Source organism: Mustela erminea, chromosome 7 (genome assembly GCF_009829155.1).
Source record: "Mustela erminea isolate mMusErm1 chromosome 7, mMusErm1.Pri, whole genome shotgun sequence".
Taxonomy (NCBI): Eukaryota; Metazoa; Chordata; class Mammalia; order Carnivora; family Mustelidae; genus Mustela; species Mustela erminea.
In genome coordinates, this window is record NC_045620.1 from 23959974 (window position 1) to 23976446 (window position 16473).

At 38.1% G+C, this 16473-nt stretch overlaps 1 protein-coding gene across 5 annotated transcripts in view; it reads right to left on the reverse strand.

Moving 5' to 3' along the window:
* Positions 1-16473, reverse strand: part of ITCH (itchy E3 ubiquitin protein ligase) — a 131373-nt gene that overhangs the window by 100651 nt on the left and 14249 nt on the right. For 2 of the 5 annotated variants that reach the window (XM_032350911.1, XM_032350907.1), the window contains exon 1: positions 4631-4663. The exons of the other annotated variants lie outside the window; for them this stretch is intronic. In XM_032350911.1, the coding sequence (XP_032206802.1) occupies positions 4631-4663 (33 nt within the window). Of the gene's footprint in view, positions 1-4630; positions 4664-16473 lie in introns of those variants that run through there. 5 annotated transcript variants of the gene reach the window in all.

Here is a 16473-nt window from a genome sequence, read left to right on the forward strand (position 1 = left end):
TCCTTACGTCCTGATATTAAAACTCTTGTGTAATTCCCCTGACAGTGACACAAGGTTGGCTTATACAACCACAGAATATGGTGGAAGTAACATTGTACTATATTTAAAGCTAGGTCATAAAAGCATTACAAACTTTTGCCTTGATCCCTAGGATTGCTTATTCTGGGAGAAGTCAGTAGACATTTAAGTGGTCCTATGGAGATTTCTAGGTAAAAAGGAAATGAAGCCTCCCACTAAAGCCAGCACCAATTTGCTAACCATGAGTGAGCCACCTTGGAAGTAGATCTTCCAGTCCTAGTCAAGACTAAAGATGAATGCAGCCTGATTATCTAACTGGTATCAAGAGGTACCAAGAGAGACCTTAAGCCACAACTGCTCAGCCAAGCTACTCCCAAATTTCTCAACCATAGAAACTGCAGAAGATAAGTTATTATTATTTTAAGCCCCAGAACTTCTGGATAATCTATTGTATAACAACAGGACACCAAAAGAGAAACCATGGTATAATCTTGGCTAAGTACTAGGGTAATATAAGATCTCTGCTCTATATTACATGAAAAAAAACTTACACTGAAGTACTAGCCTAACATGCTTAAAACCTATCCTTAAGTACTTATAATTCAAATAGAATGGTATGTGCTTATTTTACATTTGGTAATGATTTATTTCTTAAAAGGCAAAATAAAGAATAGGATGAATTATGGGACAGTGACCATTTAATTTTTCATACAAACTGGAAAGGTTTTGATCGTGAACAGGGACAAGATGAGATGTTGTGTCAAAAGGAATAAACGCGACCTATACTAGGCAAACCATGACATAATGCCACCCTAATTATGCACTATAGGTATGGAAATTTAAACTGCTAACATAAGGTGGTATAAAAGAAAAAGTATTAGATTCAGGAGACTGCAATAAATTACAAGCATCATCATAATAAAAAATTATTAGTTTGGGTACCTGGGTGGCTCAGTCAGTTAAGCATCCTACTTTTGATTTTGGCTCAGGTCATGACCTCAGGATTGTGAGTCCTGTATCAGGATCTGTGCTGGGCATGGAGTCTGTTTAAGATTCTCTCTCTCCCTTTCCCTCTGCCCTTTAAAAAAAAAAAAAAAAAAAACTAGTTTGGGGACACCTGGATGGCTCAGTCAGTGGAGATGCGACTCTTGATCTCAGGTTATGATTTCAAGATCCACCTGGGTGTAGAAATCACTTAAAACCAAAATCTTTTAAAAAATGGCTCAGTAGGTTAAAGCCGCTGCCTTCGGCTCAGGTCATGATCTCGGGGTCCTGGGATCGAGCCCCACATCTGCTGAGAGCCCCTGCTGAGCAGAGAGCCCGCTTCCTCCTCTCTCTGCCTGCCTCTCTACTTACTTGTGATCTCTGTCTGTCAAATAAATAAATAAAATCTAAAAAAAAAAAAAAAAAAAAAAGGGCACATGGGTGGCTTAGTCATTATGTTTGCCTTCCACTCGGGTCATGATCCAAGGGTCCTGGGATAGAGCCCCTGGGGTGAGCTTCCTGCTCAGTAGGAAGCCTGCTTCTCCCTCTCCCACTCTCCCTGCTTAAGTGTTTCTTCTCTTCAGGTATCTCTCTCAAATAAATTAAAAAAAAATCTTTAAAAAAAAAAACTAGTTTGGTGAATAATCATGTGCTGGGAACCATTTTAAAGAATTTTACATGTACTAATTCATTTAATACAATCTCCCAGTAATGAGCTGAGTAATGGCTCCCAAAATATGTCCACATCCTATTTCCTGAAACCTACAAACGTGACCTTACTTGGAAGAAGGGTCTTTACACATCTAATTAGGAATTTCTAGATGGTAGCATCCCGATTATCCAGCTGCACCTTAAATCTAGTAACAACTGTCCTGTTAAGAAACACAGAGAAAGCAGAAGAAAAAAAGGCCATGAGAAGACAGGCAGAGATTAAAATTATGTAGCCAAAAGCCAAGAGACACCTAGAGCCACCAGGTGGTAGCAAAAGGAAGGAAGGATTCTCCCCAGAGCTTTTAAAGCAAATGCAGCTATTCTGACATCTTGCTTTCAGACTTCTAGCCTCCAGAACTGTGAGAAATTCTCTATTTTAGGTCACCAAGTTTGAGGTAATTTGTTATAGCAGTCACATGAAATTAATACACTCCCAATGACATAGATACTACTATCAACATTTTGCCAATGATGAAACAAGCACAGAAATGTTAAGTAATCAAATAAACCAGAAGATCTGGGGATATGAATAAAAAGTAATAAAATGTGATAAAAAAAAAACTGGTTTGGAAACAGTATTTGGAGGCTGGTCATAGGGACTGAGTTTGCTGTCAAAACTTAGCTGAGCTTAATAAATGAAGAAGAAATGAAAGAATCATTATTTTGCAACCTGAACAGATGACGGCATTTTAATATATATCCACAAACTATTTTATATTCCTCCCTTCAAAAGATGGAACCTAATACCCTGTCTCTTGAGTGCAGGCCAGATTTAGTTACTCTCTTCTAATGAACAGAATGTGGCAAGAAAGGACAGTATGTGACTTCCAAGGTGAGGGCATAAAAAGCAATGCCACAACAATGCACAAGATACAATTCTGTAACATTGGTAACTAAAATGGGTACTGACAGAGCTGTAAAGGAACAGCTTTTGTATATTATTGAAATTAAGTGGTTATCAACCCTACAGGAAATACTGAAAATGGTCCTCTAAAATAGAAAGCTTAAAAGTAATATACACCAGAAAGGAACAGAGACAATATACAGTAACAGTCACCTTACAGGCAATACAATAGCACTAAAATCCTATCTTTCAATAGTTACTCTGAATGTAAACGGGTTAAATACCCCAATCAAAAGACACAGGGTTCCAGAATGGATAAAAAAGTAAGACCTTTTGATATGCTGTCTGCAAGAGACTCACAGACACCTCCAGATTTAAAGTGAGAGGGTGGAAAACCACTTACCATGCTAATGGACATCAAAAGAAGTCTGGGGTGGCAATCCTTGTATAAGACAAATTAGATTTTAAGCCAAAAACTACAATAAGAGATGAGGAAGGACACTATCTACTTAAAGAGTCTGTCCAACAAGAAGATTTAACAATTTTAAATATCTATACCCCTAACATGGGAGCAGCCAATTATATAAATCAGTTAATATCAAAGAAATATACTGACAGTAGTACAATAATAGTAGGGGAGTTTAACATCCCCCTCACTGAAATGGACAGATGATCTAAGCAAAAGATCAACAGGGAAATAAAGGCTTTAAATGACACAATGACCAGATGGACATCACAGATATATTCAGAACACTCCAACCCAAAGCCACAGAATACACATTCTTCTCTAGTGTACATGGAACATTCTCCAGAACAGATCATATCCTGGGTCACAAATAAGGTCTCAACTGGTACCAAAAGATTAGGATCATTCCCTGCATATTTTCAGACTGCAATGCTTTGAAACCAGAACTCAATCACAAGAGAAAAGTTGGAAAGAACTCAAATACAGGGAGGCTAAAGAGCATCCTACTGAAGGATGAATGGATCAACCAGGAAATTAAAGAAGAATTTTTAAAAATTCATGGAAACCAATGAAAATGAAAACACAACTGTTCAAAATCTTTGGGACACATCAAAGGCAGTCCTGACAGCAAAGTATATAGCAATACAAGCCTTTCTCAAGAAACAAGAAAGTGGACGCCTGGGTGGCTCAGTCAGTTAAGGAGCTGCCTTCGGCTCAGGTCATGATCCCAGCGTTCTGGGATCAAGTCCCATATCAGGCTCCTTGCTCTGCAGGGAGCCTGCTTCTCCTTCTGCCTCCTACTCTGCCTGCCTGTGCTTTCTCTCTCTGACAAAATAACAAAATAAAAAACAAAAACAAACAAACAAAACAAACAGACCAAGAAAGGTCTCTCAAAAAAACAAACAAACAAACAAACAAAAAACACACCCTAACCCTATACCTAAAGGAGCTGGAGAAAGAACAGCAAAGAAAGCCTAACCTCAGCAGGAGAAGAGAAATCATTAAGATCAGAGTAGAAATCAAAGAAAAAGAAACCAAAAGAACAGTAGAACAGATCAACGAAACTAGGAGCTGGTTCTTTGAAAGAATTAGTAAGATTGATAAACCCCTGGCCAGACTTGTCAAAAACAAAATAGAAAAGACCCAAGTTAATAAAATCATGAATGAAAGAGAAGAGATCACAACCAGCACCAAAGAAATACAAACAATTATAAGAATATAGTATGCACAACTATATTCCAGAAAATTTGACAAACTGGAAGAAATGGATGCATTCCTAGAGATGTATAAATGACCAAAATTGAACCAGGAAGAAATAAAAAATCTGAACAGACCTATAACCAGTAAGGAAACTGAAGCAGTTATCAAAAATTTCCCAACAAGAGCCCAGGGCCAGATGGCTTCCCAGGGGAATTCTACCAAACATTTAAAGAAGAATTAGTACTTATTCTCCTGAAATGGTTCCAAAAAATAGAAATGGAAGGAAAACTTCCAAACTCATTTTATGAGGCCAGCATTACCTTGATCCCCAAACCAGACAAAGACCCCATCAAAAAGGAAAATTACAGACCAATATCCTTGATGAACACAGATGCAAAAATTCTTACCAAAATACTAGCCAATAGGATCCAACAGTACATTAAAAGGATTATTCACCATGACCAACTGGGATTTATTCCTGGGCTGCAAGGGTGGTTCAACATCTGCAAATCAATCAACGTGGTATAGTACATTAATAAAAGGAAGAACAAAACCATATGATACTCTCAAAAGATGCAGAAAAAACATCCCTTCTTGATTAAAACTCTTCACAGTATAGGGATAAAGGGTACATACCTCAGTATCATCAAAGCCATCTGTGAAAAACCCACACCAAATATCATTCCCCATGGAGAAAAACTGAGCACTTTCCCCCTAAGGTCAGAAACATAGCAGGGATGCCCACTATCACCACTGCTATTCAACATAGTACTAGAAGTCCTAGCTTCAGCAATCAGACAACAAAAATAAATAATAAAAGGCATCCAAATCGGCAAAGAAGTCAAACTCTCACTCTTTGCAGATAGTATGGTACGTTTTGTGGAAAATCCAAAAGACTCCACCCCCAAAACTGCTAGAACTTATACAAGAATTCAGTAAAATGAAAGGATATAAAATCAATGCAGAGAAACCAGTTGCCTTTCTATACACCAACAGCAAGACAGAAGAAAGAGAAATTAAGGAGTTGATCCCACTTACAATCACACCCAAAACCGTAAGATACCTAGGAATAAATCTAACCAAAGAGGCAAAGAACCTGTACTCAGAAAACTATAAAATACTCATGGAAGAAACTTAGGAAGACACCAAAAAAATGGAAAAACGTTTCATGCTCATGGACTGGAAGAACAAATATTGTGAAATGTCTTTGCTACCTAGAGCAATCTACACATTTAATGCAATCCCTATCAAAATACCATCAACATTTTTCAAATAAATCCAAATAATCCTAGAACTTGTATGGAACCAGAAAAAACCCCGAAAGGCCAGAGGAATGTTGAAAAAGAAAACCAAAGCTAGTGGCATCACAATTCTGGACTTTAAGCTCTATTAGAAAGCTGTAATCACCGAGCAGTATGGTACTGGCACAAAAAAAGACACATAGATCAATGGAACAGAATAGAAAGCCCAGAAATGGACTCTCGACTCTATGGTCAACTAATCTTCAACAAAGCAGGAGAGAATGTCCACTGGAAAAAAGACAGTCTCTTCAACAAATGGTGTTAGGAAAACTGGACAGCCACATGTAGAAGAAACTGACCATTTCCTTACACCACACACAGAAACAGACTCAAAATGGATGAAAGACCTAATGGTGAGACAAGAATCCATCCAAATACTTGAGAACACAGGCAGCAACCTCTTCGACCTCAGTCACAGCAACTTCTTCCCAGGAACATTGCCAAAGGCAAGAAAAACAAGAGCAAAAATGAACTACTGGGACTTCATCAAGATCAAAAGCTTTTGCACAGCAAAGGAAACAGTCAACAAAACCAAGACAACCAACAAAATGGGGGAAGGTATTTGCAAATGACATATCAGATAAAGGGCTAGTATCCACAATCTATAAAGAACTTAAACTCAACACCCAAAGAACAAATAATCCAATCAAGAAACGGACTGAAGACACAGACATTTCTGCAAAGACATCCAAATGGCCAACAGACACATGAAAAAGTGCTCAACATCATTTGGCATCAGGGAAATACAAATCAAACCCACAGTGAGATACCACCTCACACCAGTCAGAATGGCTGGAAACAACAGGTGTTGGCAAGGATGTGGAGAAAGGGGAACCCTCCTCACTACTGGTGGGAATGCAAGCTGGTGCAGCCACTCTGGAAAACAGTATGGAGGTTTCTCAAAAGTTGAAAGTAAAGCTACCCTATGACCCAGAAATTGCATCACGGGGTATTTACCAAAAGGATACAAATGTAGTGATCTGAAGGAGCATGCACACCCAAATGTTTATACAGCAATGTCCACAATTGCCAAACTATGGAAAGAGCTTCGATGTCCATGAACAGATGAATGGACAAAGAATATGTGATACACACACACACACACACACACACACACACACGATGGAATATTACACAGACATAAAAAAAACCCCAAAACCCTGCCATTTGCAACAGTGTGGATGGAACTAAAGGGTATCATGCTAAGTGAAATAAGTCAGAGAAAGACAGTACCATATGATCTCATCAATATGAGGAATTTGAGAAATAAGACAGAGATTCATAGGGGAAGGGAGGGAAAAATGAATCTAAACAAAACCAGAGAAGCAGACAAACCATAAGAGACTCAATCTGAGGAAACAAACTGACGGTTGCTGGGCTGGAGAGGGGTAGGAGGGATGGAGTCACTAGGTGATGGACACTGGGGAGGGTATGTGCTATGTATGGTGAGTGCTGTGAATTCTGTTAAGACTGATGTATCACAACTGTATCCTTGAAACAAGTAATACATTATATGTTAATAATAAAAAGAAAAATTAAGCGGTTATAAATTCAAATTAGAGTATTATAACTTTAGGACTTTAAATGTAATCCCCATGGTAACCACAAAAGAAAACAGTTACAGAATATACACAAAAGGAAATAAGAAGACAATGGAAATGTTTCACTATCAATTAAACACAATGACAGTAATGAAGGAAATGAATGACAAAAAAGCTCTAACATATATGGAAAACAAAGAGTAAAATGAGGAAGTCCCTCTTTACCAGTAATTAGTTTACATAAAAATGGGCTGAACTCTCCAATCAGAAGACAGAAATTAGCAGAATGGATTTAAAACATCATCTGATCATATGCTGTCTATAGGAGACTCATTCGAGATCCAAAGACACAAATAGGCTAAAAGTAAAAGGATGGAAAAAGATATTCCAAGTAAACTATCAATAGTAACCAAAAGACTGCTGAGTTAAGTCTACTAAAGTCACACAAAACAGACTTTTTAAAAAAGATTTTATTTATTTATTTGATAGAGAGAGAGAGAGAGAGAGAAAGAAAAGAGTATGAGCAGGGGGAGGAGCAGAGAAAGAGAGAGAAGCATACTCCCCAAGGAGCAAGAAGCCCTATGTGGTACCCGATTCCAGGACTCCGGGATCACGACCTGAGCCACAGGCTGACATTTAACTGAATGAGCCACCCAGGCACCTCCAAAACGACTTTAAATCAAAAAAAGTTGTGAGAGCCAAGCTGGCTCAGTCGGGGGAGCTTGAGACACTTGATCTCAGAGTCATAAATTTAAGCCCCACATTAGGTATAGAGATTAAATTTAAAAATACATAATCAGAACTTAAAAAAAAAAGGTTGAGACAAAAGATGCTACGATATTAATAAATTAATTATTAATAATTAATAAAAGGCCCAAAACAGCAGGAATATACAGTAATTTATAAACATTTACACAATTATAAAAATTTAGTAATAACAGACCATCAAAATAAATGAAGCAAAAACTCACAGGTTTGAAGGTAGAAATAGACATTTCTCAGCATATTGAAAGGATTATATATGAAGTGGGTTTATTCGTGGCATTCAAGGATGGTTCAACATACAAAAATTAATCAATGTAATACACCATATTGAAAGAATAAACGGAAAAAATCACAATCATCTCAATTGACAGAGAAAAAGCACCTGACAAAATTTAACACCCTTTTATGATAAAAACATTCAACAAAGTAGGAACAGAAGGGAACCACCTCAGTTCATTAATAAAGGCCATATATGAAAAATGCACACTGACATCATATTCAATGGTGAAAGAATGAAAGCTTCTTGAAGACCAGGAATAAGGCAAGGATGCCCACTCTTACCACTTCCATTCAACACAATCCTGGAAACCCAAACCAAAGCAGTTAGGCAAGAAAAAGAAATCAAAAGCACCCAAATAGGAAAGGAAGAGTAAAATTCTGTTTGAAGATATGATCTTATATATAGAAAACCCTAGAGATTCCACAGAGAAAAACTGTTAGAACTAATAAATTCAGCAAACTAGCAAGATACAGAAATCAACAAATAAAAACCTGCTGTATTTCTGTTCATTAACAATCAACAATCCAAACAGAAAATTAAGAACACAGATCTATTTATAAAATCAGTAGGTTAAGCATCTGCCTTCCATTCAGGTCATGATCCCAGGGTCCTGGAATTAAGCCCCAGTCAGCCCCACTCTGCTCAGTGGGGAGCCTGCTTCTCCCTCTCCCTGGCCTACCCCTACTCCTCTTTTTTCTCTCTCTCCCAAATGTATAAAACCTTAAAAAACAAAACAAAAGCAAACAGTAAGACACTTATGAATTAACCAGTGAGGTAAAAGACTTGTAACACTGAAAACTGTAAAACACTGTTGAAAGAAATTAAAAGATGCAAATAAATGGAAAGACATCTTGTGCTTATGGATTAGAAGTCTTCATGTTAAGATATTAATACTACCCAAAGCAGTCCACAGATTCAGTGTAACTCCTATCAAAAAACCAAGGATGTAAAAACAAACAACAAATAAACAACAATGACGTTCCTTGCAGAAACAGAAAATCCATCCTAAAATTCATATACAATCTCCAGAGACTTTGAATAGCCAAAATAATCTTGAAAAAGAAGAACAAAGTTAGAGGATTTAGATTTCCTGATTTCAAAATTTAGTACAAAGCTGCAATAATCAAAACATTGTGGTGCTGGCATAAAGACATACAAACTTATTCCACTGGACTTAAAGAGCCCAAAAATAAACTCTGACAGATAAAGTAAAATGATTCCTGCCAAGGGTGCCAAGACCATTCATTGGGGAAAGGACAGTCTTTTCAACAAATGGTGCTGGGAAAACCAAATCTCCACTTGCAAAAGAATAAAGTTGGACCCTTACCTAACACCATTTACAAAAATTAAAAATGGATCAAAGACCTAAATGTTAAGACCTAAAAATATAAAACTCTTAGAGGAAAATAGGACAAATGTTTCACAACATGGATTTGGCAATGAGTCCAATGACACCAAAGGTATAGGCAACAAAAGAAAAAAATAGATAAACTGGACTTCACAAAAATTTCAAACTTTTGTGCAAAAGAAACTATCAACAGAATGAAAAGGCAACCTACAAAATAGGAGAAAATATCTGAAATCATTCATCTAAAGGATTAATATCCAGAATATCCAGAGAACTAAAACTCAACAACAAAAACTTAATTCAAAAACAGACAAAGTGTTTGAACAGACATTTCTCCAAAGAATGGCCAGTAAGCACATGAAAAGACACTTAACACCATCAATCATTAGGGAAATCCAAATCAAAACCACAATGAAATACCACCTCATACCCATCAGGAGGGCTACTATCAAAAAATCAAGATATTAACAAATGTTGCCAAATATGTGGAGAAATTATAACCCTTGTGTACCAATGCTGGGAATGTAAAAGGATATAGCTACTGTGGGAAACAGTATAGTGGCTCCTCAAAAACGTAAAAATAGAATTACCATAAGATCCAATAATCCCACTTCTGCTATATACTCAAAAGAATTCAAAGTAGGTTCTAGAAGAGGTGTTTATACACACAAGTTCATAGCAGCATTATTCACAATAGCTAAAATGTGGAAGTAACCCAAGGGTCCATCAATGGATCAATGGATAAACAAAATGTGATCTATACATACAAATGGAATAATATTAGGAAGGAAATCTGACATATGCTGTAAGATGGATGGACTTTGAGGACATTATGCTAAGTGAAGTAAGCCAGCAAGAAAAAGATGACTCCACTTATACGAGATACCCAGAGCAATCAAAATCAGAGACCAAAAGTACAGCAATAGTTACCAAGGGCTCAGGGAAGAAGGGGATGTGGAGTTGTTGTTCAATGGCACAGAGTTTCAATTCTGCAAGACAAAAAGTTCTAGAGATGGATGGTGGTGATGACTGCACAATGATATGAATGTACTGAGTACCACTGAACCACAGACCTAAAAATGGTTATGACGGGGATGCATATAGGTGGCTCAGTTGGTTAAGCTTGGTTTCAGCTCAAGTCATGATCTCCAGATCCTGAAATCAAGTCCTGCAACTTACTTTCTTATGGTTCAGCAAAATCAAAATTAACTATCTAGAAAGAGAAAGCAAATGTCACAAGATGTTATTAACTGGTCAGTCTAGGCCAAGTGATTACAAGTATTCATTATACTATTCTTCTGACTTTGCTGTACCTTAGATTTTTTTCAAAATAACTTTGTTGTTGTTGTTGTTTTTTAAAAAAGAATATAGGGGCGCCTGGGTGGCTCAGTGGGTTAAAGCCTCTGCCTTCAACTCAGGTCATGATCCCAGGGTCCTGGGATGGAGCCCCGCATCAGGCTCTCTGCTCAGCAGGGAGCCTCCTTCCCCTTCTCTCTTTGCCTGACTCTCTGCCTACTTGTGATCTCTCTCTCTGTCAAACGAATAAATAAAATCTTAAAAAAAAAAAAAAAAGAAGAAGAAGAATATAAAGAGTATCCCATCACAATGAGATACCTGACACTCCTATTAGAATGGCTACAACAAGAAAATACTGACAATAACAAGTGTCTGACAAGGATGCAAACATCCTTATATATTTGTGGTTGGAATACAAAATGGTAAAGTCAATATGGAAAATCTTTTGCCTACTTCTTATAAATTTCAACACATTTACCATACAACCCAACAATCCCATTTCTAGGTATTTACCTTAGAGCAGAGTTCTTAACCAGAGGATATTCTGCACTATGCAACTTTTTTTTTTTTTTTAAACAACTGGCACAAGGTGCAGGTGGCTACTGTTATCTAATGGGTAGAAGCAAGGGATGCTGCTAAACATCCTACTGAGCTCTCCACAACAAAGAATTAATTTTCCAGCCCAACATGTCATAGTACCAAGATTAAGAAATCCTGCCTAAAGAAATAAAAGCAACATTCACCTAAAAGCTATACAGAAATGTTAATAGTACCTCTGCTCATAATTACCCAAAATGTCAAACAACCCCAAATCCCTCAACAGATAAACTGATAAACTGTGGTGCAACAAAAAGAAACAAACTACTGATACATGAAACAACCTGTATATATCTGGAACACATCATGCTCAGTGAAACCCAGTCTCAAAAAGTTACATAAGTTAAAAAAAAGTTACATATGTATTATTCCGCTTATAGTGACAATCTCCAAAAGACAAAACAACAGAGATAGATAACAAATCCATGGCTGTTAAGAGTAGAGGGTGGGTAGGACTACAAAGTGCAGTACAAGGGAGGTTTCTGGTATGACGGAACAATTCTATATCCTCATTATGGTGTTACAAAAATCTGTACATGTGTTAAAAATTCATACAACTGTACACCAAAAGAAAAAGCCAATTTTACTCTATGATTTTTTAAAAAGTAGCATTAAAAACATTTAAAAAACCACATTTTAAAAAAAGAGGATTTATTCTGGGGGGGGCAGAGGAAAGAGAATCTCCAGCAGACACCTCACTGAGCATGGAGCATGAGGAGGGGCTTGATCCCACTACCCCGAGAACCTGACCTGAGCCATAACTGAGTTAGACGCTTAAACAACTAAAACACCCAGGTACCTCCCCAAAACACACTGTTTTAAAAAGGCTACATCCCCTATGTGCTATACTGATAGTGTCTCCCCAAAATTCATGTCCACCTGAAATCTCAGAATGTGACCTTATTTGGTCTTATACGATCTTTGTAGATATAATCATTATGATAAGATCATACTGGATTAGGGTGGCCCCTAGTTCAATGACTTGTGTCCTTATAAGAAAAATTTGGACATATAGGCATGCACAGAGTAAAGGTGATATGAAAACACATAGGGAGAATGCCACACAAAGACAGAGGCATAAAGAAATGCAAGGATGGCCAGCAACCACCAGAAGCTATGAGAGAGGCATGGCACAAATTCTCCTTCTTAGAAGTTCAATCCTACTGACACCTTGTTTTGGTCTTTTAGACTCCAATACTGTGACAAAATAAGGTTCAGCTGTTTTAAACTAACCAGTATGTGGCAACTTGTTACAGCAGTTCTAGGAAAATGAAATATCCTATGACTCTATTTATATGACATTCTGGGAAAAGACAAAACTATTGAACAGAAAACACATCAGTACTTCCTAGGGGACAGAGCTGGGGAGAAATGTATGACCACAAAGGAATAAAACTGTCAAAATTCAAGACCTGTATACTAGAAAAGGATGAATTTTACTATGCCCAAGTTACATCTTAATAAACTTAACTGCAGGGGCACCTGAGTGGCTCAGTCAGTTAAGCGTCTGCCTTCGAGTCAGGTCACATACCAGGGTCCTTGGGATCCAGCCCTGTGTCAGGCTCCTTGCTCAGTTGGGAGCATGCCTCCCCCTCTCCCTCTGCCTGCCTGTGCTCTCTCTCCCTCTGTGTCAAATAATAAATAAAATCTTTTAAAAAGAAAAATTTAAAAACCCTTTAAAAAATTCCCAATCTGAATGACCCCCCCCCAAATACTAATCTAGTTTGTACAATTATAGAAAAAAAAAAATTGACTCTAGCTCTCCTGTGCATCTTGGGGAGTCTCTCCAGGACCCATCTATCCTTTCTAGTACCACCCTTCTACTTCCATATCTCACTGCTGCATTAACTTGTCTTTTCTAACGTCCCTTTCATTTTATAATCTATCCTTTAGCCTCCTATTCCTCTTCCTAACACCCAATTTTTAAAGCAATTTCAAAACTTTGCTTCCAAGATATAGAGACATGGGGCACCTGGGTGGCTCAGCTGGTTGAGTATCCAACTCTTGATTTCAGCTCAAATCATGATCTCAGGGTCCTGGGATCAAGCCCCATGTGGGTTCCATGCTCAGCGCAAAGGCTGCTTGAGGATTCTCTTTCCCTCTCCCTCAGGCCCTCCTCCCACTCATGTGCTCTCACTTACTCACTCTAAAAATACATTTAAAAAAAAAAAGATATAGAGACAAGATGGATGCCTCAGTTTGAATTTCCTATAAAAAGTAACAGGGAAGGGGCACCTGGGTGGATCAGTCGGCTCAGGTCATGATCCCAGGGTCCTGGCACTGAGCTCCAAATCAGGCTCCCTGCTCAGCAGGAAGCCTGCTTCTACCTCTCTAACTCCCCTTGCTTATGTTCCCTCTCTTGCTGTCTATTAAATAATAAATTAATAATAATAACAGGGATGCCTGGGTGGCTCAGCTGGTTAAGCATCTGCCTTTGGCTCAGGTCATGATCCCAGGACCCTGAGGTCAAGTTCCACATCCGGTTCCCTGCTCAATGGGAGCCTGCTTCTTCCTCTCCTTCTGCCTGCCTCCCTCATGCTTGTGCTCTATCACTCTCTATGACAAATAAATAAAAACTTTTAAAAAAAATAAAAAATAAGAATAAAATAAAAAGACAACAGACTTACTTTTTACATCATTAAAAAAAAAAAAACTTTCACCATCAAGTACAATGGAGTCTCTATCTTTGCCTGGTAAACCACTGTGACTTGAACCACTGAAGATACCAGTCTGAGATATAATCTAAGATATAATACAATATTAATATAATCTATTACCTATTACAAAGAAATTTAAAATAGGGTCAATTCTTAAAACTTATATATTGTTTATTTTGAGTAATGTTTACTATCACACTAGAAAAATGTGACAGAATGTCTAATGCAGAAAGGAGGTCCTAAAACACTGCCATAGGTAAAAACTAACCATAACATCTTCCTGAAAGGCAACAGAAATAAAAATGTGGAAAGAAAAAGACACATTTCATATGATTATTTCAGTTATATCTTGTCCCACAAGCAACAAGCAGCAAACTACATTTCTAGCCTTATTTTTTTTTTTAAAGATTTTATTTATTTATTTGTCAGAGACAGAGGGAGAGAGCAAGCGAGCACAGGCAGACAAAGAGGCAGGCAGAGGCAGAGGGAGAAGCAGGCTCCCTGCCGAGCAAGGAGCCCGACGCGGGACTCGATCCCAGGACCCTGGGATCATGACCCGAGCCAAAGGCAGCTGCTAGCCTTATTTTAAAACATTATCTTATTCATAGAAAAATTATTAGTCAGGACATTATGAAATTTGCTTGGTTTATTTTCAGAAATAACACAGCCAACATAATCTGTTTTTTTTGTAGGCCACCATCTATTTTGACCTAGAAAACTTTTCAATAACTTAATATGGGTCTATAATTCTTAAAAGAAGCCATCAAAAAGGCATTTCAGAAAACACACTATGAGGGCACCTGAGTGGCTCAGTGGGTTGAGGCCTCTGCCTTCAGCTCAGGTCATTATCCCAAGGTCCTGGGATCAAGCCCCACATCGGGCTCTCTGCTCAGTGGGGAGCCTGCCTCCCCCACTCTCTCTGCTTGCCTCTCTGCCTACTTCTGATCTCTGTCAAATAAATAAATAAAATCTTAAAAAAAGGAAAACTCACTGTGGGCAACTGGGCGGATCAGTCAGTTAAGTGTCCGACTCTTGATTTCAGCTCAGGTCTGATCTCAGGGTTGTGAGACTGAGTCCCCCACTGAGCCCTGCATACTCGGGCTCTGCACTAGGCATGGAGCCTGCATTCAGATTCTCTTTCTCCCTCTGCACCCCCCCCACCACCTTACTCTCTCAAAAACAAAAAAACAAAAACAAACCCCAAAAAACCACACTAAACTGCTAAGGAGAAAAACTGCTTGTCAAAGCACAAGTACATTGCTCAAAGAGCTAAAGTACACAGTGGTATTCAGAGAACTAAAACCTAAAGGAAGTCAAACTCTCAAACAGCCGTACTATACAATACAGAAGTGGGACACCTGGGTGGCTCAGTCAGTAAAGCGCCTGACTCTTGATTTCAGCTCAGGTCATGAGCTGAAATGGGCTCCACACTCAATGGGGAGTCTGCTTTAGATTCTCTCCTTCTCCTCCTGCCCCTCCCCCCTCAAATAAATACCTCTTTAAAAAAATAAATAAAATAAAATACAGAAGCATACACCGTAACTGTCAATACTGAGTAGTCTCCTTCGAACAAGGCCACTCAACCATGTTCTTAAACCACCACTCAAGTAAAATCGCTATGTCTAAAAGAATCAGTTTTTAAAAGTCTTTATTTATTCACCAGCCACTATTGTGAAGAACAGAGCCTCAATCCAGATGCAAGTAGAACCATGAAGGTGATAATGGTTCTTATGTATGCCACCAGTAGCCACACTACCCAGCCAGGTTGTAAACTAGATCCTGCTCTCTCCAGTCATATTAGCAGAGACTAACCAGAAGGAACCACCTTTAGATCCCATTCTCTACTAATGATGGCAATAGAACTTAACTTGTAGAAGTTGGAGGTATTATCAGAGAGGATAAGAGTTCTTTAGGTGGGGGTAGAAGAGAAATACTCATTTCCATAACATTCTCAATAAAATGAGAGAAAATGGAACTCGAACCCACTGATGATGGGGAAAAACTGCTTTCTTACTGACTAGAGAAAGTTACCTTAACAGAAAGGTAGGGCATAGAATATTCTCCCTCTCAAAAGTGACACCTTGGCTCTGAACATCATGTAAATCATCTCAGATCATTGAAAGCTCATTTCCCATTTTCCAACCAAATCTATGCGTGTGGATCTAAAGCATATGCATAAAAAGACAATTATCTTATTCAAAGAGAAAAACAGAACATTGTAACTTTCAAGGTTCAAGAGTATGGCAACAGAATTTAAGGAAACTGGCACTAAAATCAAACTTTTAGTATTCATTTGCTGGTTTGAACTCTGTACCCACTACTTCAGATGGCAATTTTCTCCCTGTTCTCCCAAACAGCTAACAAACATTTTAATATTAACTATTACAAGCTATTTCCTGGTTTTGACTATTTACTGCTGAATTTTAAATTATATGATATGCCACAATAAATATAACTACCATTGT